The sequence below is a fragment of the Amblyomma mixtum genome, chromosome 3, assembly GCF_055824585.1.
Source record: "Amblyomma mixtum isolate Tamu chromosome 3, ASM5582458v1, whole genome shotgun sequence".
NCBI classification, from domain to species: Eukaryota; Metazoa; Arthropoda; class Arachnida; order Ixodida; family Ixodidae; genus Amblyomma; species Amblyomma mixtum.
The window spans coordinates 87,773,245-87,796,835 of record NC_143014.1 but is presented as its reverse complement, the minus strand read 5'-3'; the positions used below and the strand labels follow the sequence as shown (position 1 = coordinate 87,796,835).

At 46.0% G+C, this 23,591-nt stretch overlaps 1 protein-coding gene across 3 annotated transcripts in view; it reads left to right on the top strand.

Annotated features, from left to right (window-relative positions):
• The first annotated feature begins 1,490 nt into the window (after positions 1–1,490).
• Dhx15 (DEAH-box helicase 15) overlaps positions 1,491–23,591 on the top strand; it is a 106,960-nt gene continuing 84,859 nt past the window's right edge. For 2 of the 3 annotated variants that reach the window (XR_016290464.1, XM_089580024.1), the window contains exons 1-3: positions 1,491–1,853; positions 2,907–3,204; positions 3,995–4,938. Coding sequence is in view for 2 of the 3 variants with exons in the window: in XM_089580024.1 (XP_089436150.1) it covers positions 1,771–1,853; positions 2,907–3,204; positions 3,995–4,938 (1,325 nt within the window). In the remaining variant the exon portion in view is untranslated. The remainder of the gene's footprint in view (positions 1,854–2,906; positions 3,205–3,994; positions 4,939–23,591) is intronic. The other variant, XM_089580023.1, reaches the window with a different exon arrangement.

The window sequence follows — 23,591 nt, the reverse complement described above, 5'->3', positions numbered from 1 at the left end:
CCGCCACGTAGCTTAAAGCTCGACTGAGGTGTCCGCTACTCCAAGAGGGCAGTTACACACCTTTACTTTACTTTCCAAGCTCCCGCTCCATTGGTTTCGTAGCTTAAAGCGCAACTAAGGTGTCTATAGTCGCAGGGGGCCAGTCCACTTTGAATTCTCTGTATCGCCCCAGTCAGCTAGGCTTCTGCTGACGGTGGCGGCTTTGTCTGTACCTGCATCTGGGACTTGCTAGGTGGGGGGGGGGGGTTGGAGGGGTATCCCTTCCCCAGCGAGCACGCACCATGTGACGGAAAAGATTGGTAATCAGTCACAATTCTCGTTGGAACCTCAACCGCACGCCAGAAAAGAGACTTCTTCGAATGACGAGGAGGACAGAGTGAAAGAGCAGAGCACCGGTCGTGGTTTGGCGGGCACAAACAATCCCATTTCCTCAGTTGTTCTCAGTAAAAATCGATTCTATGGCTCTTTCTGGTTATGATGGTGTTTGCCCGGTAGCAAAAGGTACATTCATTGCTGACAGCTATCTTCTCGGGGTGCCAATTTGGTGCCAAGGCTAAGTACAAGGTCACAAAGTCTTCCTAAAGAAACATTGTTCTGTAGCTCATTCAAACAAATATTTTATGGTGCAATATAGTAAATGCGTGTTGACCGCGGCGGCTGCGTTTCGATGGAGGCGAAACGCGAAAGGCGCCTGTGTGCTTTGCGATGTCAGTGCATGTTAAAGATCCCCAGGTGTTTGAAATTATTCCGGAGACCTCCACTACAGCACCACTTTCTTCCTTTCTTATTACACTCCTTTATCCCTTCCCTTATGGCGCGGTTCGGGTGTCCACCGAGATATGTGAGAGAGTTACTGCATCATTTCATTTCCTCAGAAACGTGAAAGATCACTGCGGCACTCCAATTGGAGAAATGCGTAAGCATGACGTCAGACCAAGACGTCAGCGTAACACTTCCACACTTTTCACGTCAACTGAGATTCGTGACCGGAAGTTGAGACCCACAGACCGGAAGTCGATCACTTATCGATACCACAATTCTTATTTAATCAAGTTCCATCAATTGCCCATCTGAGTTTTCAAATTTGGCGCCACGTGTTGGCTCCGCCCACACTTCTGGCCACGTGTGCCACACTCCTGGCGTTTTCAAGTTTGGCGCCACTTTTGGGGGTTTTTTGACTAAATAATTAACTAATTAACCCACCTCAACTCCCTGATTTCCCGTACCAGATTTTTTGATGCTCTATTCGATGGTATTATTCTTTTTTCGAATAAAGACACGAAACCGCAAACCTAGCCACACAATGATTACACATTAAAAACCAATTTTCCACTCCACCTTCCTTCCTTCCCTTACTGCGCGGTTCAGGTGTCCACTGAAATATGGAAGACAGATACTGCGCCATTTCCTTTCCTCAAAGACCAATTTACCAATTTATTTCGGGGATTTACTACTTGTCACCAGGCAACACTGTTGTCAGTCCAATGCTATCCAACGCCAGTCAAAGGCGTGAGCAGCGAGCAGCTGCTTAGCCAGTCTGGTTTGCGGTAGGTTGTGCGTGCCGCTGTTGTCTGTTCTAATGATTTAACTTTCCTTTCTGACACGGCATGAAGTTTGAAAGCGTCCTGTTGACGGTATCGTGTTGTCGAGATAGGTGATAATCATTTACTTAATGAGCTCGCGGACATTGACTGGCGTGAAAGAAGTCCGGTGCCCGCGTGCGTCTGCTTGGGGCAGTGAATAGGCGCCTGAAGGTGCACTCCTGGTACGATGATTAAAGCAAAGTGCACGTGGAAGGTTCAAGGCGACCGTCCTGTCTCCGACGCGATCGTATACTTCGAGGACAATGAAAAGTAAGTTGGACTGCTCTGCATTGCCTGCGATACCTTGGTTTCAGCCGTGTGCAAGTGTCATTCATTGTAGGCGGATTTGAAAATGACGTTGATTTGTAGACTTTTTAGGGCGTTCATTGTACTTGGAGTGGTATGCAGTAGTCAGAATAATAAATGTTCGCAGCCACTCGTGTTTTTTTTCGCAGTTGCATTGTGCCCTAGCTGTGACTAATCCCTTGGAGCATGGGCTATTTTTATCCCATCTCGGCGCGGCCGGGGCGATGCCAGGTCTCGGAGTTTGGGCAGGATGGATGAACTAGATAATTGCCCTTGAGGTGTACGCTGATTTAGCTGGAGCTGCGGATCAGTTTCAGTATTGTGGAGGAGGCCAAGATTTCATCTTGACAGACGGGTTGTGCGCATGCATCATAGTATATCTCAGCGACTGTATACTCTCTCGCTTCTACTCTGGAGAGCAGTTTAAAACACTTGCATTCACTCTATAAATACATCTCCCCGTTCTTCGTTTTACTTTTTTTTTACATTGGTCGAGTTTTTTTTTTTTTTTTTGCGTGTGCGCTTGCATGTGACGATCATTGATTTATCAGTGACATAACTTGTTTTTGATATGTCATTGTTTGGGTGCCTGTCTTGAATTTGGGGTATTCGCTGCAACCTTGATGTAAGTGCACGCGCTGCTGTTGCCTGGGAGTCTCCGAGGAGAAAAGAGCACGAGATGTTCTGCCTCATATTTTGCAAGTCTGGTGCCAAACTCGAGGACAACTTTCCGTGGCTGTTCTTTAGAAAGCTACGGACGCGATACGATGTCTTCCAAAGCGTGCTGTTCTCGCGTGCTTACGCGCCAACCACACGCGTGGAAACCGTCGCCTCGCGTTCATAGCTTCAACTGTACAGACACAGGGATTTTTCGCCGAGTATATTTACAGAATTATGTCCACAGTAAAGTGCAGAGAGTGTTTGTGGCTGTCTACACGATGTTTCAAACCAGCTTGAAGACTATTCACCTTACTTGTGTTGTTGCTGTTTTCTTCTTTTTTTCTGTTTGCACTATAGCATTGACCTCGAAGATGCAATTTCTGCGGAAAACTGTGTCCAGTTGGAAGCACCAGTGAATGATGATGTCACTGGTAACTACATTGTCCCAGCCTGCCAAGTGTTCTTATTCTGTGGTGATACACACCAGATAGGCAGTGTCTCCATTCTGTCCGAGGCAAGGGTCATAGAAGTCTATGGTTACCATGGTGAATACCTGAGCACTCTGAAAAATGAACTCATGGAAGAAGTGGATGGCATGTCCGTTTTTCGAGGAGACCTTACCCTTGCAAGGCCACTAAAGGAGTGCTGCTTGAAAGTGAGTACCAGATTTAAAGATTGCAGGCATGATGCTGCAAAGCCTAAGGCATTCTTTAGTTGTCTTGGGTATTAAAAGTTCAATTTCAAGTCATAGTAACCACATTTCTGTGAGCGAAAATTCCAGTATGCCCATTTATTGAAGCTTTCATTTATGCTAGAGCAACCCAAAGCAGTATGAATTATTCTGTTCTCTTCAGCATCGGTGCCTTCATGGTGGCTTCATGCTCGTGTTTCTTGTGCTATTATCATTCATACTTTGTAACAGCATAAACATTGTTAGCTTAGAAGTTCAAAAAGTTTAACACACAACATAATGCAAGTTTTAAGACTGGTTTTGTCAGCTTTGTTTCTTATAACTGATATCTCATCTGTATAACAGACACTGTTGGTACTGTGAGAGAAGCCAACAGCCACAGAAACCAAGTGGCACAGGGGATTTTTAATTTATTTATTTATTTTGTGGTGTTGATCAATTTATAATATTACTGAATATGTTATCGCTTAAAGCTAATTGATTAGAAAAGCAGAAGAAAAAACAACCACATGCCGCCGGTGGGATCCCGTTTTTTTAAACGAAAAAGTTGACTGAGCTTGCAGTGCAACGAGGAAAAGGACAAGACAAACAACAGCACAACTCAAGTCAGTATGTTGTCGTCTATGTCATCGTTGTCCTTGCTGTGCTGCACACTCATCATGTAGGGCTAACTTGGCACTTATTTTGGTGATTAGTTAATTTATTGTTGTTCAGGTTGTTTTCCATGATGCTAAAATAGTTTTTCTGCTTCCAGTTCATCCCCCTCAAGTCTAAAGATTCCATGTGGCTTTATGGGATCAAAGTGGTGGTTCAAGAGAAACCGAGGCCCGACACTCTTAACCTGTTTCCGACGACAATGCCCCTAAAAGATGTTGAAGAAAGACTGGAAGCTTCAGGTGCACAGCTGAGTGAGAAAGCTGAAAATCTCAAGCGAATGATGGAGCTGTTTCAGGGAAGCACCAGCATGCTCTCCGCTGCTGCAATGTCACCTGTTCTTGCTGGATTTTCAGCACTGCCACGTGGAACACCGCAGCAAATTCCAGATGGCATGACACAGCTTTACAGCCTGTTTCAAAATGCAAGCCTAAAGTCACCGCAAGTGCAGCAGGTACCTACCAAGCAAGTACCGAAGCCAGCAGTCACTCAAGAACCAACTAGAGAAACTGTGCCCCAGGCTGGCCTTGGAGCTGTCGAGACAAGTCAGGATGGGCTTCTTGCTGGTATGTTAAAGCTTATGCTAGAGAATCAGACAGCCAAGCAGCAGCCTCAGCAAGAGCCTTTGCTTCAGCCTCAACCCCAGGTGGTGACTAATGCTAAAGCAAGTGAGCCACAGTCAGCATCCTTAGATAAGGAGTTTATCCTGGGCCTTCTTGAGAGATCCGGCGTTTTAAACAAGCAAACAGCCACAGAACTACTTACAGAAATTATTGGGAAGACTGGTGCCACAGTGCAGCTCAACCAATCATTTGGAGATGCTGGAGAAAAGTCCACTAATGCGCCTGCTGAAGATGCCATAGCAGGGCAGTCAAAGATTGAAAAGAAGATACTGCAGACAACCTCCATAGCAACTGAGACTGAGCGTGAGATTTCCAAGGAGGCTGCCTCACAGACTGATGTGCCTGAACCTGTGCAACCAGCAAATGAAGCACTGCAAGCAATACCAGCACAACTAGCAGTGGAAGCACTTCAAATGCAAAGGTAAACTTCATGCGCTGATATTTTTCACCTTTAAGGTTGGCCGCAGGGATTAGAGGTGAAATTTATTGTTTTGGTGTAGAGCAATGACATTTGGCATGCCTATTAGGGAGTCCACTAAAGGCTTAGGTACAAAATTTCACTAAACTGTTTAAGTAGCTTTGACAGTATAAATTTTTATAAGCTTCATTGCTACACGAAACTTGTAGAAAGCCTGGCATGACAACAAAACACTATAGGAGCCTGGAGTCACTTCTAAGTTTTACCCAGAAGAATGGTTAATGCAATGACATTCTCCAAAGATTTTTAGCAACCTGATTTTTTTTTACACATGATATTATATCATTGCCTGCATAAGCATTCATTATCGTTATGTCAAATTAGTGAGAGTGCAAAAATGAGATAGTAATTCAGAAATATAGGAATGTCACTGCATTCAGAATTTATCAAGGAACACAGTGCAACAAACCGCATGAAAATCTGTGAAGCTGTTGTCATTCAGTGCTTTCTGCAAGCAGGGTTGTCAGGTCAAAATACAATTTCTAGAAAAGTGCCATTTTCACATAGATTTCAGCGAGGCTTTTGCTACCTATGGTCACAAAAACATTTTTTAAAGTCACCTGTGGTCTTTTTTTGGGGAAGATTTTTTGGCACATAATTAAAAACGCTTTATACATATCAAATCTAGTGTTTTCTAAAGTTAGATGTTTTTTTTTTTATTTTTGTGAGTTGGTCCTCACTTCCCTCCTTAAATATGCTGCTTGCAGGAAAACAAAAGGCTTATTGTTATTATTTCGTAAAGGAGGAGACATCAATTTTTTAGTATTGTGCTTTTGCTTTGGAATGATGCATATGACATTAGTGAATATGAACCACAACAGAGAATTTGCCAGTGCTCAATACATAATTTGCCATTGAATTTTTTTTCCCCTGTAGTTTCAGTTGCTTTTTCATTTTAGTTCGCTCCACCTCTTAGACGGTAATGTTCTAGAAGCCGGAATGAGAGCGAGTGAACGAAGAGCTATTATTTTGCAGTTTTTGTATGCCTCATGTGATTGAATATCGACTTGTGATGTTGCAACTATCATTCAGCTACTGAAACTGAAATCGAAACTGTATGGGAGAAGAAATTCAGTTATAAATTATTTGCTGAGCGTAGACGAATTTTTACTTATGTCGTACCCATTATTCGAACAGCAAAATACACTAATAAAAATTTGGTGTGTCTACCCCTTTAATATTTCCAGAACATGCTTGTGGCCAAATTATTTTCTCATCTTAAACATAAGGTAAACCTCAATAGTTAAAGGTTGCTTTGAAACCAGAGGTAATATATCACGCAAAAGCTTCTTGCCCTTCTAGTTGCTGGCGCTGTCAGTCTGCCATGGGTTCACTGCTTAATGTGTTAGAGCAGTAATATTCAGTTAAGCTATCATTTTGATTGCACAGTATCACGCGTCTGCACATTGTACATGCACATTGTGCATACACTGTCAAAGGCATATTACATTACTTGGGGGAGTGAGTCATTTTAGAGCATACAAAGGGTAGTGGGAGGGGTTCACTATAAAGGTGCACAAGATAAATACGACTTTCATAGCAAAAAGTCATAATGAAAGCATATACTAGCAGTAAAATAATATTAATTTGCATAAATACAGCGTTACTATGGTGGTTCAGCAATGCAGGAGGGGTTGTTGTCATTAAAACAATTACATATTATGACTAAGATGTACATTGTACATGTTTCTGTATAGAGTAGCATAGATTAACATGAAGTTGTTATAGTAAATTATGATTGTGTTTTTGGTAAAGGGGTTAGTTCTGTTTGAAAGACGTGACATAAACAGTTTAAGAAAGATTTTGTGAACATATCTGCTGCGAATGGCAACGGAGAGCCATTTTAAACCAGGCCTTTTGGGGCACATTCTGGTTTAGCCCTCTGGCTGTGATTGCCAAGGCAGTGCCTGTGGCATAAATATGCTTCCAGAACATGCAGCCACGATGTTGTAGGCTATAACTGCCTGCCTGCATGAGGGGAAAAAAAAAAAAGATTACTTGAAGCTATTTAACAGTTTCAAATCTACAACTTGTAAATGTATACCTTGCTGCTTTCAAAGCACTATATATGCATCGTTATTGGCAGCCATTCTTATCCGTTTCTGTTGTATTGGTAGTTGGTGCCCAAAAGTTAGTGGCGATAGTTTTTGGACCTCTAGAGAATGTAAGTTTTGGCATCACTTGTGCCTAACACAGTTAGTTACAATTGTTCTCTTGCAAGGTTACGATAATGCTACTTGAAGTGGGCAGCCTCCAGCGATGCTGTGCTAGGTTTACCTGCACAGGATGCATTGGTTTTATTAAAAATCTGGTTCGACTTAGGTGCATTACCACTGTGTTCCACCCACAGGATAAAAATTGCCCCCGTCAAGCAGGAAAGTATGTTCCCGCTTCAAAACAGCTTTTAGTGTCTGATATGGGCAACTGTATTTAAGAAATCATGTGGTTGTTTTAAAATTAATTTCTTCATGTAAGACTCCCACTGATTAGGCTGGTTAATTTCCCAGTTATTCTTTTACAATGGAAGCTCATGACCAATATATGTATAGTATTTTACCTTTTTGGTCTGCGAGACACTGCAACTAATTGATATGGCTCCATAGAAATCGAATGAAGAGGAATGACTGTGTTGCAATTACAACATGCATGTGTGCCTATTGTGACTTGGCATTGGCATGTGTGAAAAGTATTGTATTGTTTTGGCATTCAAAAAGATGCATTGGAAGACAATGAATAGGAAAGGATTACCATTCACATGTCCAAACACAACAGTATGGCTACAACAGTGGGTCCTTTCATATGACAAGTAAAGGGGAATCCCCCAAGCTGGAATCCTTACTCCACATTAGGCGATTCTTCTAAACGCATTAGACTAACATCATTGTTCGAGTTTGCGGTTGATTCGGTCTCGCCCTTACCACTAGCCATCCTATTTAGTGTTCTTGTTAGAGCAACTGCCCCTTCAAAAGGGTGATCCAAAGTTAGAGCCTCAGGCCAGGATGAGTTTTACTAGATTTTGAAGGGGCTGCAGCTTTTCTTTGTAGTCAACACTAAGTTATATGGATGCTCAGAAGTGGGTGTTAATGGCAGTTATTTCCTCATTTGAAACCTAATTCACCTTCGTGGATTCTTCCAGCACATTAGACCAAAACGAATAGAGCTCCGAAATGGAAACGTCTGAGTGTAATATTAGAGGCTTTCGTGTTTAATATATTCATACTGATAGATGTTGTCAGTCTGAAACTTACCTCTATGCCCGGCAGATCAGCTGTACCAGCAATAGCCTGGCACCTCGACAGCTCATTCATCTCATTTTCCTGGGCAGTCCTGAAAGGGTATTTAATATGCCTTCATCGTACGAAGCCCATTTAGCCTACAGGCTGCAAGCCCAGATCAACTAGTATTCCTCCTAACTTGAGCAATCAAAAAGTATTGTATTGTTTTGGCATTCCCAAAAGGTGTAGTGGAAGAAAATGAATAGGAAAGGATTACCATTCACACGTCCAGTCATAGCTGTATGGCTACAACAGTGTGTCTTTTCATATGGTTGCAAAAGGGAAATTGAGCAATTGATTGAGCAATTTGAGGCCACATTGTCTACGTATCACAAGTGTGAGAGCGTGTTGAATTAGCACTGCTGGCTTGTCGAAATGCTGGGTAGCTTGGCTTCTCACAGCACTGGTGCTTTTACTTGGCTTTCTCCTTGAACAGAGGGCAAGCTGTGTCTAGCCTCTGAGCTGCTACTCCTTGCGCACTGCTTGCCTTCTGTTCCGCTGCTGTTTCATCATGCATTAACGTGATGTTCTTGATCATAGGCTTGTCGACTCGCGGCCAAGTGCCATACTACCGCTAAAAATACCTATTCATGAATGTTATCTACTGAAAATGTGCTTATTCATGGTGTTAACAGCCATTGTTTTGCCAGTACTCGTGCATCCACACAATCCTTCGTGAGCGTTCGTATCCCCTATTATAAGGACCTCCCCTCGGCCTCGCATTGCTATCTTCTGTCACAGGCACGCAATCAAAGCTCCGTGTTATGCTTTGTTGCTGCTTCCCATCCAGAACTGCACTACTCCTACTAGGAATTCTTTGCCTGCTGTACCGCAGTGTTGGCCTAGTGGTTTGAACACATCCGCCTTATATGCGGGAGGTGCGGAGTTTGACCCCTAGTGCCATCGGTTACCCACCGGATTCCAATAGGTATAAGCCTTACCCCTGCCTGGTGATCTGCTTCTCTGGGGTGAAATGCTTGGAAATGGATCTTTAGCTCCACCTTGTGCAACAAAAAATACCTTGTGCCATGGCGCTGTTTGGCCATAGTTGCCCTTGCGCCATTAAAATGCATCATCATCAATTCTTTTCCTGCAATTAATACATTTTACCCTATAAATGTCCCTCACCTTATGTCTTTGTTGTCCGCCAAGTAACCTCATTGTTAACACACCTTCCATGATGGCTTAGCAGTTGTAGTGTTCAGTGACTTGCAGGGTTGAATCCTGGCCTCAGGGGCCACATTTCGATGGAGGCGAAATGCTGAAGTGTCTGTGTGCTCTACAGTGTCAGTGTGTGTTATAGAACTCCAATCGGTCTTAATTATTCAGAGCCCCCCTCCCTTCCCACTACGGTGTCTGTCATAACCCATGTGCAGCTTCAGGACTTCAACCCCTGTAACCATGCCATACCATACTGTAGCCTCATTCTTAAAGGGACTAAAATTCAGTTGTTGGTCCCTTTAAAGGGAAGCTGAAGAGTTTTTCGAATTCATTAAAATGCTCACGTGTGGATGTGGGAACTTTATAAATCATGCGGGTGAAATTTTTTTACAGATTCATAACTTAGGAGCGACGTAATCGGCGTTTAAAATTACGCGGTAGCTCCGCCCCCCGCGGTCCGCCGAGCGCTGTTGATGACCCTGACGATGCGAGCCAAAACCGGAAACCGTGGGGTGGTGACGTAAATGTTGGTGTTCCGTCGCTTCGCAGCCTCCGCCATGCCTCCGCGGCCGTGCTTGTTCCTGCGTGCGTGCCATCATAAGCTGCTTCGAGCTGCCGTGTGTTTATTTATTTGTGCGTTTTTATGTTTGTGGTGAGGTTCAGAAAGGTGTGCAGCATCGCATGAAGCGGTGGACCGATCGTGCCGGCGTTCTGCGCAGCTCTCGGCTGCACGAACATCCGCGGCCGCGACGATGTGGTCTTTCATTATTTCCCTCAAAAAAAGAAGCTCTCCGCGATGTCAGTCGGTGCTGTGAAGCGAAGGGATTTCAAGCCGTCAAAGGCAACAGTGATATGCTCTGGCCACTTTCGTGATTAGAACTATCACCAGAGCCTGTCGACAATGCATTCACTGCGCCTGTCAACAGTCAGCTCGACTGAAACCCGGTGAAATACCGTCTGTTTTCTGATAATTTCATTAATTTCTTGGCAGCATCAGCAGTCTTCCTCATTCCCCTCAGGAATGCAGCGGACGGAGGAACACCTGTTTTGGAAGAAGAATGTTTACAATGACATCACTCAACTGCGATGAATACATTTCTAATAACGCATGTAGTCATAAAGAATTGCCGACTGCCGCATGGCTTCATACATTAATAATAATATTATATAATTGTGCGCCAAGTGTGCTATAGCCAGCCTTGCGATTCGTCCTGCTCGGTTGCAGCACGAGTCCATCTAGTTAGTGAAAAAATCCCTGGCCGCTAGATCTGAGAACAAGCACGATAAAGGCAGCGCAAATGGATGAAAGTATCCTTACAAGGTCTTGTAACATGAACCAACTCGCCTAAACAAGGATTTTAATTTACTGCTAGCTCCCATCTTGGCACGCAAAACGGAAAGCGCACGTTTGTCACCTAGACGAGTTTTGTCGCAAAGCGCTGCGAACTTGTATGTTATGAATCGAGCCGGCATGCAGCTACTATGAAGTGGTGCAAGCATAAAATTTGCGTGCAAAAAGAGCCTGAAAACTTCTTGCGCATGCCAATGATCTTTGTGGATTACAAGCAGATTTGCGGCAGCACTGACAAGCGGCAAAACAAAAATGCCGACGATCACATCCCGCTTACATTGTATTAGGAAAATTACGTCGGGCAGTGCTATACTGCATTTGCTCACCTCAAAATTCATCCATTGTATCTCTGAATGTAGTTTGGCAAGAAATGTATACTTACCAAAGTCATTTCCAACACGTGGAGATGCTGACACTTCGCTTTCGTTCGAGTCAAAATCCCATCTTGCGCCAGCATTGTTTCTTTCTTGGAGAGGTTTGCTCTTTGCAATCGGTTCTAACATGTAGGGGATGACGCCAAGATACCCCGGGTAATCTTCGATGTGTTCGATCGTCGTATAAGCAAAATAACAACCTCGAACCGCCGAGCGCCGCGGTTCATGTGCATCGGCGGCGGCCGATCCGACCGAGCCAGCGCCATTGTTGACGTCACGAGGCGCCCAACCAATCACAGGCGGCAACGAGGCGCGCGTGCTCGCCCGAGGCTGCTGCTGCACTTCTCGCCAAAATAAAATAGGTTTGCGCTTTCCTTTTCCTAATTTCGACGAGAAATTCGAATTCCGAGGGTGGAAAACTGTAACGTGCATCTCTCCACTCAATTTTTCTGGGAAACCTTTCAGCTTCCCTTTAACACTCTTACACCTCCAGCTTTACATGGTCTCGAGTTAGCCTGTCTTGTCCTTCCCCATTAAGACCTTCAGCAAGCAATGCTTCATCAAGATCCCAAAGATGTGCTTCCAGAAAGCATATATCAGGTATCCTAGCTAAAGGTAACCAAACTTTTAAAAAAGACGGAGTGTCCTAGTGCAGTGTAATAAAATGAAGGCTGTTGAGAGAGTCGTTGCCTGGTCTGCAGTATTTTTTTTGTTCTCCAAAGTTAATTCGTTTGTAAAGGCTAATTAGCTAACTTTTCAATTATTGGCTTCAGGAACAAAGTGTCAGTTCAGAAGTTGTAGATCATCTTCAAAAAAACTTCCAAGTAAGAGCGGTGCTGCTTCAGCATCGCAGGACACGTCTCAGAGAAAAAAATACACTTTTCTCTGGATCACCTTCTCCGATTAGGCTTTACATGTGCACTGAGAGAGAGATATGCTCCAGGAGCTGGTCATGTGGCCGCTATCTTTTAAGGCTGGTAAAAAAAGCTACGTAAATGGTACTTTGGTGCAAGCATTGCAGCCAGCTGTTTTTCAAGGCTATGCACAACTTCTGAATTGACATTTTATTTCTGAAGCCAAGAATTAAAAAGTCAGCTAACTAGTATACTAATTATCTTTAGAGAACGAAAAAAATAGCGCAGACTAGAGCATGTGATTCTCAACCTCCGAGTTCATTTTACTGGACTAGAACACACTTTACTTTTTAAGTGCTTAGTTACCTTTAGATAGGGCACCTGGTGTGTCGCTATATACACTGTTTCTATGTGCTGCTTGATTTCAGTCTTGTTTACTGGCATTCCAACTCCTTACATATTCATACTGGTGAACAGCGCAAAAAAGGCGGGACAACAACAAGACAAGCGCTGACTATCAACTGGGTTTATTGAAGGACGGAAGGGTATATATACAAAAACAAAAACATAACACAAAGAAGTAAGAAGATATTGTGAAAAGGGCCGTGAAAATCAAAACTTATGTCACATGTGAAGTGATGTAAGCCAATTCCTTGTTGCTAAGTGCCACGGAAGGACTGCTGATGCATTCGACACCTTGCCTGTGGATGTGATGCGCTTCCATTATTTCGCGCGTGAGTTTATCTTTATGGCGGAACAGAACTTCAGTTTTCTTGTACTCCGGTGCGCACTTGCACTTTTTGCAGCGGAACTTTGTGCGCGGAAGCCCGCCGTCCTGTTCCAATTTCCTTTCTTGCTCCCTTTCATGAAGGCATAAAGATAAACTCACGCGCGAAATAATGGAAGCGCATCACATCCACAGGCAAGGTGTCGAATGCATCAGCAGTCCTTCCGTGGCACTTAGCAACAAGGAATTGGCTTACATCACTTCACATGTGACATAAGTTTTGATTTTCACGGCCCTTTTCACACTATCTTCTTACTTCTTTGTGTTATGTTTTTGTTTTTGTATATATACCCTTCCGTCCTTCAATAAACCCAGTTGATAGTCAGCGCTTGTCTTGTTGTTGTCCCGCCTTTTTTGCGCTGTTCACCAGTATGAATGCATACCAACTCGCCCAGATCTCAGCCTTCCTTACATATTAATATGTAGGTCATACTGGGGGTTTTATCCATTGTCTTCCTTTTTTCTGTTCTGTGTTTCCGCATAGTTTTCATCCTTTACTTCTGTTTTGTCCCAGTGTCCACGGTTTGGCCCTGCAGCCATGTTGTATGATCTGCATGGATGCCATCACTGGAAATTGTGGATGCCAGGAGTAGCCTGCGCTAGCTACTGTAGCTCCCTTTCTGTGCGCTTTGGGACACCCTGAGAAAAGTTACCCTACCCTCTGGTCTCATTCTTATCCATTGCAAAAAGCAGTTCAAGAAGTGGCGGGGACAGAACACAAGCTTTCGGCCTCGTTCCATTCTTGTGTTTCTCTTCTCGTGGTTGAAATGAACGCTGTCTCTCTGAGGTAGCAACCATTACTGCGTCTTGCTCCTCAGCACGCTTCTCTAATTGACCTTGATCGCCCCACGCTGAGTCTGCTGCCGCCAGGTCACGGAACGGATTGAGAAAAGTGGTAGGGTTTTAACGTTGATAAACCGACTAGACGTGCGAAAGCACCTGTTTGGCCTGGTTGGCTCGTGGTTTTTGGTTCCTGGGTTGTCGGCACTTCTGGTGACGATGCTAGACTCGGGTTATGTTCTGATCGAGGTTAAGCTGATCTGTTCACACCGGGATGGAAGTTGATGAAGACAACGATGTGCAGTAGGCTGCGCGAGAGTGTGTTGCAGTTTAACACAAGGTGTGATCAGCTGCGGTGATGGCATAGTGCTCTCGTGCACTGGCCAGCGAAGCTGATCTGCTCACGCCACCACGGGTTCAAAATCCAGTCGCAGCAATATTTTATTTATGCATGGGCTATTGCTATGCTAGGTTGGCCAAGGTCACCCTCGCAATGCTCGTCCGAACTTACCCAAGCTTCCTCCCATTGGCTGCAACTTGTGTGACGCTCCTCCAAGCTTACCTGAGTTACTCCGAGGCTTCACACATAATTTTTAGTTGGGACCGTGTTAAGTAGTACTTTTAAGCTAAAATTGGGCCGCCTTTAAGGGTATGACACAACAGCAGTTCCTCTTGCCCCCACAGACTGGGACACTGTTCCCTTCTTCACACTCATTTTGTGAAAGACCATACTACTTACATATAAAGCCCTGCTTTAACCAAGTCGTACGAACGTGCCTGCTGCATGGCGTAGTGGTAGCATGACTGACTCGCAACACGAGGGTCAGGGGTTTCCGATGCACCGCTGGTGTGGCTGGCGCCATTTGGCGACACTGGCTTTTCTGCGACACGGGGCCTTTACAGCTTCGCATAAAACACCAGCTTCTATTTCAGGTCGCTGCCTTAGTGGCGGATCGGGTTTGGTACGCGTATGCTCCAGCCCGATCAGCACTTTGCGTGTTAACATTCGCTCGTTCGCGGGTCGGAATGAAGCTGGCTTTGCTCTGCGTATGCATTTTCGTTTTGGTGTGCTTTTAATCCTCACACAATTGAGGTGCTTATCCAGCATTGTGTTTCTTCCACTGTGTGCATGCGTTTCAAGTTTTCCTCGTGCGGTTGGCGTGTGTGTGCCTCCCGTGTTTGTTTTGTTGTTTGTGCTCCAGTGTGAATGCAGCTGAAATAGAAATACCGCTCAGCGGCAAAGAGATCATCACGTTTTTAGCGCTTGTTGAGAGGTTTCAACTGCATGTGCTTGCTTTCTACACGGTTGGTTTTGAAAAGCTCCTCATACAGAGTGTGCTGGGCACACTAATGCACTTATTAATCTGAAAGCATTATGTGGCTCATGAGGCGAAAAATCTGGCATGGTCGCAGTTGTCCATAGTGCACTGCACGGGCTCGGACCGGCCCAAAAGCCCGGGCCCGGCCCGCGTGCCGGGACATGATTTGTTTTGCCGGGCCTGGGCCGGGCCCGGGCCTGAAGTTGCGGGCCCGAGCCGGGCTTGGGTCCGTACAGAAACGGATGGTGTCCGACTATTCTTTCACTATTGCAGAGTGAAGTACACAGCTGCGGCATTGGAGCAGCGACACAAATGAACTATGGGTTATAGTATGCGCTGAGAAAAACAACTAAGCTTTATTCGTTGACTTATTTCTTTCCTTATTTCCACTCCACGGTGGCTTAGTGGTCAAGGCGCTTGATTACTGAGCCGGGGAACCAGGTTTTGCTCCTAGCCCCGGCGGCCGCATTTCTGTTTAGGCCGCAAGCATGTCAGCCATGTACTTTGTAGTATCATTGCTCGTTGAAGAAACCCAGGTGGTTGAAATGATCTGGAGCCCTCTGCTTCGGTGACTCTCACAGCCTGACTCCCCTTGGGCCCTTAAGCCCCAAAAACATAGCGTTTATTTTATAGCTATATTTTTCTCATGTGAAAAAATTCACAAACTAAAACGCGTTTGGTTTTCTTTTTGATCAGCTGACTGGAACATCTCGTAAATGAAATAGCCGCAAAAGCATCTATCCCTCCTCGCTTCTTCAGCCTGGTTGTCATGACAAGTGTTTTGCTCTGTAAGTTATCACGTGGGTCGTGCGTTATCTTCTGCTCCACCAGTAAGAGTAAAATTCAACCGGTCTTAATTGGCGATTGATTGTTCGTCGTCCCAAAACATACCTATACAATATTATACATGCATTCGGGAAGAACACGCTTATAGTCTTCAAACACACACACCGTGAAATACTCGAGCCTTTTAGCTTTTTGTTTCTGCTGAAAGGTGGCCAGTTCAGCTATGAGTTCAATTGTGAGATCGCGTTCACTAAAAAAATGTCATCCCACTGCTTGCTAGGCAGCTTTAATGTTTATATTTCGCGGGCGGCAAAATTTAACTGATTAAAATCATGGGGGAATGCAAAGTAGTCTATTACGCGCGTATGCAGCCCTTTTTATTTGTCTCTCGGAACTTCCGGTTTATCTTTGCGCACCTACACGAGATCACTGTCCAAAAGGGGGCCTGGCGAGCACTACTCTTAATCACTTCCTTCTGGGTTAAAAAGAACGAACTTTCTGCAAGCCAAACTGGTTTCAGAACCTTTGTCGGCCGGTTTCTTATCGGTCTAGTAGCAGTCCACTTGCTCAGAGTGAGCAGTATACCTCAAGCGTTACTGTGAAACAGGCCGGGCCCGGGTTGGGCTTCACTCTGGGATTCACGGGCCGGGCTTGCTAGAACGATAATTTAGCGGGCCTGGGCCGGGCTCGGGCTTCAGGTCTCGGGCCCGGGCCGGGCTTGGGCCTCAGATTGAGGCCTGTGCAGTGCTCTAGTTGTCCACTCCAAACGGTCCGAAAACCCACGTGACCTCATGACGTCATCGGCAGTGCCTACATCATCAGGAAGCAAAGAAAGATAAAATTTGTGCAGAAGTGTGTTTCGAATCCAGGCCGGTGAGAACAGGTCAGCTTCACTGGCCACTTCATTAGAGCACTGCGCCCTCTCCGCAGCAGTGAGGCATTCCCGTGCGTGTCGGCAGTCTGGCGGTGGGGCAGGGTGGGTGGGGCCTGCGGAGGAGCGCTGCCCTTTGAGCATGCAAAAATATGTGAGAGAAGAAAGTGCGAAAATGCTGAAATTAAATTTTGACTGCACATAACTTCGGTTCTACCAAATACATATTAAGAAATCTTACTGGACGATATTCACGCAGCGGTGTCGTTTAACATCCCAGGTACACCGTAAATTTATTGAATAGTGTTGTAGGGCCCTTTGAGCGACGTTTTCTTCATGTGGCAATTCGCAGCTCGTGCTCTAGTGGGGTGAAGCACGGAGAGGAGATTGCGTTAACACCCGGCCGCGCCATCATGGTATACTGTCATGAATGCTGCGCAAATTCAGTGACTCACTACCGCAGCCAGTGTGGAAACTTGTTTACAAAGAATATTTTTGTGCAACTGAGAATCTCAAATAACGCCACAGAAATGCTTTCTGTAGCGGCCATCATGTAACCGGTTAGAATTGCCTGATCTGAAGACTGTTGTTGTTGCCAGATTAGTACACCCCGTATTTTGTCCACAAAGTAACAGTTGTCTATCAAGAGGCGTTACCGTCATGGCTGCCTCCACGATTACAAAGAATGTGGATAGGGTTGCATGATGGGCGCGGCTTTCGCCCTGAATGCGGCACAGGAAACCACGTTCTGCCAGTCGGTGACGTCATGCGCATCCTCCCCAACAGGCTTTCCCATGTGAATACCACACTTCCAGGGCTGTGCATTCCGTGATCTGCTCCCAGAGTGACCTCAAGTCTTTCCCTCTCCACAGCCAACACGGGTTATAATGAGGTTCAGTTGTATTTGTCGCCTCTTTTCGCTACGTCGTTTTTCACTGCGCGCTTTCGCCATATGGAATCATCATGCTTGGCGCTGTACCTAAGGAGAAGCGGTGGGGCCTTGTCAGTATTCATCTCGCCGAGGTACTCGGGTGGTCTCCATTAGAACGCTAACATTCAAATTACATGGCGAAGCTTCCCCTGTTTTGTCGTTATCGCGCTGTTGGCGGTCTAAATTGGATGATATACCTGCTATCTGGTGCGCGCCGCAAATTCGATGGTTGCGGTTCTCGCATTCCAAGCTGGAATGCTCGCCACAAGCAACCTCCGTTGCTTTGTGTTCAGTGAACCTTTGTTTGCTCAAATGGTCCTCTAGGATCTTGCGTGTAGAAAAAAGTTTGTGTTCGTCGGAAGCGTCTTACCTCGGCTACCCTTGCGCTTTACAATTATTGTGCACACAGCATACTTAAATGACACGGCGTGCAAACTGCGGCAGCTGGTGGTTCATAAACATCGCGGACGCATAACCCATAATTCATTTCACTGACGTCAGTTCAAGCTGCGTAAATGCCAATCACGCGTCTTGGAGGCTTGTCCCCGAAAGTACTATCGGGGACAAAAATAAAAATAAATGACCCCCCCCCCCCCCCCCTTCATGCCACACCGCATGCGGCGTCACAGTTCTGAACTTGGAGGGGGGGTGGGGGGGGTGATGCTAAGTTACTTTTGTCCCGGATAGTCCCTGATACTAGGTTTCAGATAAGTCAGCTCTGTGGCTTTTTAAATGCGCCAGTGAAACTACCCTGGCTATACTGTGGCCAGCAGACGCTTTTAGTTGGACGTACGCAGTAAGCTTGCGTAAGCAGCGCTGACTGCGTTGCGAAGGCTGCAAACAGGGCAGCTAAGACAATTTTAGTACTTTCAGTTTGCCGAGGCGCAGCGTCCCTTGAGTGGATGTGCACACTGTGGTGCCAAAGTGCATCAACTGTTGGCTGAAAGAGCATTTTCTGCAATTTTTGATGACATTAATGAGTGCATTACAAGCCTTTGTTTTTGTTTTTGGAAGAAAACTATGGAAATGTAGGGAATTGTTAGAGCTGACATAAAACTGAAGAACTGCTGTCGTTCTTTGACGACAATGTACATAGCGTATAGACACGTACAACGAACATGATTTTCGGTGCAAAGTTACATGCATACCAAGCATGTCGTTACCACAAACATAAACCTATTTAATGGTCTATATCCTTGATAAAAAATACGCCAGATATTTGTGATAAGGTCAATTTCAGCGACAACTGGTGTGGTGCAAAATGCTGATACCACTCGGAGTGTTTAGAAGCTGTGGGTAAGGGTGTGGAATAATTGTTGCATTTATGCGACTACACTCCCATTAGCCCCGTGGGTAAACTGTAGTGAATGCATTCTACTGGGAGTGTTGGAGTATACCAGGCGCAGTAACCATGTGGAGCACGGCAATCAGGCTCTTCTTACCTGGTCTGGAATTTTACCTCTGCCTTGGCAGCATGACGAACAGGATCTTGACGGGCTTGACGCTTGCGTTCCAGCTGGTCTCGTGCCTGCTGCAGTGTCTCTGCATTAGAAGGTCCCGGCTGATCTACGCCATGAATTGCAGACGCCATTCTGATTGGCTCATGTCACCGCAGCCTTCACAGCGCTGCAAACGACTTGTCACTTGTGCTCGTTGAACACAAAAGAGTTGAGGATTAAGCTACCCCACGCTCTCCCACATGCCAAAAAAACCAACGGTCCTCAGGTCTGGCCTTTTGCTTTTCGCTGCTGACGGATCAACCGGATTTTAGGGCTGTATGTAGAGCATGAAGGAGCTCAATCCTCAACTTTTTACTGTTCTACGAGCACAGCCTAGTGCCTAATATGGCAGCACCTTTCGATCTTGCCCAGCGCCACCCGCGCCAGGTGCTGGAAGAAGCCAAGCATTTCCATGTGCCTGGTGCTGGCTCCCTGCTGTTCTCAGGCCGTGAAGAGCTGCTACGGCAGCTGCAGCTGGCTCTAAAACTAATTAAATTAAATCGAAAACTAAAACGGACCTACAGACAGGTCTTTGTTTCGCTGGAACAAAAGGCAGAGGGCACCAGAATAAAAATTATCTGCGGTTCAACTACTGCTGAACCTAGTTAGAGAGCGAAAGCTGTGGCTTATCGGGCAACTATAAGCGGCTCGGCGTCTGTAACGTTGAGTGTGTTCCGGACACTGGATAGGCAGCGTACCCACCCTGCCACCCTGGTAGGTGGCAGTTAATGGTTGATTGCGGCAGTTTGCTCACCCAATGAACGCTGCGGCCTATGGCAGCAGTGCTGCATTTCTGCCACGTTTTCAGCTCTAACGCATGCAGCCCACATCCCTATCTCATCACCCCATGTACCTATAAGTGCAATTCAGACGTCCACTGACCCAGGGAGCCAGTTATGCGCACTTCCTTTTCTTAAAATCATCGGAGTGTGAAACGTTGCCAACGCCAATGAACACCTATGGCTTCAGTGCCACGTTTCTGGCACAACATTGTCAATGCCAACGCATGCAGCGCACAACTGTCACTACCGCCATGTAGCTTAAAGCACGACTGAGGTGCCCACAGTTCCAAGAGGGCAGTTATGTGCCTTTCCTTTGCTTTCGAAGCTCCAGCTCTTCATCGGTTTCGTAGCTTAAAGCACGGCTAAGGTGTTCACTGTCCCAGGGGCCAGTTAGCGCCTTTCTTTTGCTTTCGAAGTACAAGGTCATTTGAAGGTGAAAACTGGTCGTTTGGTGAAGGCTGCTCTAGGTACTGTAGTGAAGCTTTCGCTTCAAAGCGCTCCGATGAGCATGACTCGCTCTAGGCTCACTGTAGAAGAGCACAATTGCAGTGGCTAAAAAAAAATTCAAACACGAAAACCGAGGAACTTACAGGAATTTACATTAAAAAATTGCAGAAGTTTCTTCAGCCAAGCGCTTTGACTTATTGTCACTAGATATGCCACATTGTGTGCGTCCACTCTAGGAGCGCTTCCAGGGGTGAGGAGACTTCCATACGCATGGTGTTTCACACAACTTGAACCTATGATTTCAAAAAGTGGCGCACCGGAGCTGGGTGGATGCTCAGAGGGCATTTTCAAAATTCCGCTTAATTAGGTGTGATTAATTCTGCAAAATTTTTAATATTCACTTTAGGATTACGTGCGTTTCGTTAAGTTGTGGAGGGGGTTAAGGAACAACCGATCCAGTTTTTTGTGGCAACGTACAGCCCCCGTCAAAAGTACACAGCCTAAGGGGTTTGCTTGCGAGGCCTACAGTGTGCCTCGTTATGCATCCTCATAGACCGTAATCTCTTGAAAGAGCAATAGCTTGGCGTTCTCAAACCTCCCAAGCTTTGTTCTCTGCTGGATGTGCTAGGGAGCCGTGCTAAACAGCTTAGATGCAAATCCTCCTATACGCGGTTCTTTTCTTCAGCATGTAAGAATGCCCGCGAAATACAAAAAAAAAAAACAGTGCTCATGCGCTACCGTATTCCAGCGCTCCCAACCGTGCTTTAAACGAACGAAACAAGCGCGCTGACCGTGCTGAGGTGAGCGGCCGCCGTTCAGGTCGACGGGCTGCAAAATGGTACAAATAAAAAATATGGAGGGTATCTTGAACTACGCAACTTCACTGTTTTGACTTCATTTTTCGCTTCGCTTTCCATAAGTACTTTCGTATCGGCTAGTTGGTGCATAGCTAATTGACGGAAACCACAGCGAGATTTCAGCGCCCGTCCTGTCTTGTGTTTTGCTTCTTAAATCCTTTCGCGCTGCGGTTTCCGTCAGTTAGCGCTTTCCATGTTCAGGGAGAATGTGCTGACGCACTTTCAAGAATATATGCTGAGTGCGGTGGCGGCCACTCGCTTCGAGGTGATGAACGTGTAGGCTTCATTCGTTCAGTACGCGCTTGGCAGTGCTACAATACGGCAGCGCAAAAGCGCAAGCACGTGTTTTTTTTTTTTTTCACATTTTGCGGGCTTTCTTTAAATGGTGGAAGAAAAGACTGCGAAGAAGATACGTTGCTGCAAAAAACTGGATCGATCGTTTCACTACCCCCTCTACAACTTAACAAAACGCACGTGAGTGAAATTTAAAAAAAATGCATAAATACTCTTAGCTAATTAACTAATTAAGCTGAAATTAAAAAAATACTCCGAGGAGAGCCACATGGCGGGAAATTGTATGTCGTTGATCTCCCGCAGCTCCGGTGCGCGCTTTATTTTAATCCTTAGTTAAAGTTAAGTGAAACACCCCTATGCCATTGTCTAATAATTCAGACGTCAGCACCAATTCCTCCCATAGCAGCCAAAGGAAAGCCAACTGGAGCGTCTTATCGTTGTCATGGCGACGGTATCCACCAGAAAAAAACTCCCTGAGCAGGGTTTGAAAAACCACCGCTGGCGACACAGAGCAGCTTCGTTTTCCGGTGCCTCATGCAGCTCGGTCGCCACCACATTTTTTTCATTATTGCCTTTAGAGGCATGGAAATACAATGCAGTGCAGGTCACGTGGTTATTTGCAGAACTGCCGTATTCTTAGCTGCAGGAAGCGAACATTTCATTTTTTTTTAGTTACGTAAGGTTTCGAAACAGCAATACAATTTAATCATCACAGTCTCTATCCATCACATCATGGATTTTTAAAACACTCTCCACAAAATGTTGATATATAGATCTGGTCTCCAGATCGCAATGGCGGAAAATCGTTGCAGTACGCCACCCTTCATGCAAATCGTGTTCGTACACGGTTTATTCATTTTTTAAACATCAAGTTTCCTGCGGTCACCAGGTCCGCTGAAGTAGTTGAAACCGAAACTAACTGGAGTTTCCTACCCCTGATGCTACTGTACGGCAAACTAGAAATGTCGTGGTTTCGCCGTTTACCTGTCACGCAACGCAGTAAGAGCTGTGTACTGAAGCTTTGCGTGTACGCCCAACTAAAAGTGTCTGTTGTCAGATAAGGGGGGGTTGGCCGGCGTGCGCGTACGGCTTCGCAAACACTCCCGTAGTATGTCTTCTCGTAGGTGAGCGTTTGCGCATTGCGCCTACCGCTGAAGCTCAGCGGCACTGGAGATATAGCGCCCGTAATGCGCACCAAATGTTAGCTCTCTTGTACTGACAAGCAGAATGTATTTTTTTTTTTAATTTGGCGGCGCTACCTCATAGCGGCGGCAAAATTAATATTCTCCGTACAGCGTTGTAGTGGCAGCGGCGGTGACCGAGCCGGCGCGCCTGCTGAGGCGAAGGCAGATTACGGAGGATCACTGCATGACGAACCGGAAGCGTGTGCAGCTAGTGGGGATCTAATCGGCTAATCGCGTCTAGCGCTTCCGGGCGACGAGCGAAGTTTTTGTGAATGCAGAAACGAGCGACGAGGCAAGCGAAGATTTGGAGCTCAGGGATGTAATACCAGCCTGCCCACCCCATAATCCCAAACACTCTCTACCTCACTTTGAGCGAGCCTCCTCTCCTTCCATTCCCTCCTCGAAATTTTTCTCTCCCGCTCCTCGTTGAGTAGGCTCGGCAAGGCAAAATCACCCCTTCCTTCTCCGGTGTAAGCCGGAGGCGTGGTGTCTGTGGAGTGCGTCACAGGGCGACGTCATGGCCCCGCCTTCAATAGCATTCTTTTCTTGGTTTTTGCATTTTCTCCGCACACTGAACGATCGAGAGGCGCGATCGGCTCGACCACCTAGACTTGTTAGCGAGCGCATCCTTTCATACATCTGTTTGTCATTCCCAGTTAACGAGCCACCTTTTCATTTTCTTTTAGGCCTCCCCACCGTTTCACGAGCGGAGGGGCGGAAGTCGGTTGTGTTCGAAACACACGGCGAAGCGCGGACCCGGCAACCGCCCGTTTGCTTTTCTCCATGCGTGTTTGTGTCTTTTCTCCGCTCCAAAGCATATGTCATTCATTGGAGTCAAGGCGTACGCAAGATGCACGAAAGATAAGCGGTGTGTGTGCGGAGCGGTCAAGTGGGCGAGCGAGGGAAAGGCTCTGCTGCACTAGTAATTAAAACCTTGTTTTGGAGGGCTTGCATAGAAGAAAAAAATCTGAGAAGGGAGCGCGTACGCAGAGCGTCTCGTGAGGTGATCACGGCGGGGGGAGGGGGGGGGGCGAACCAACTCCC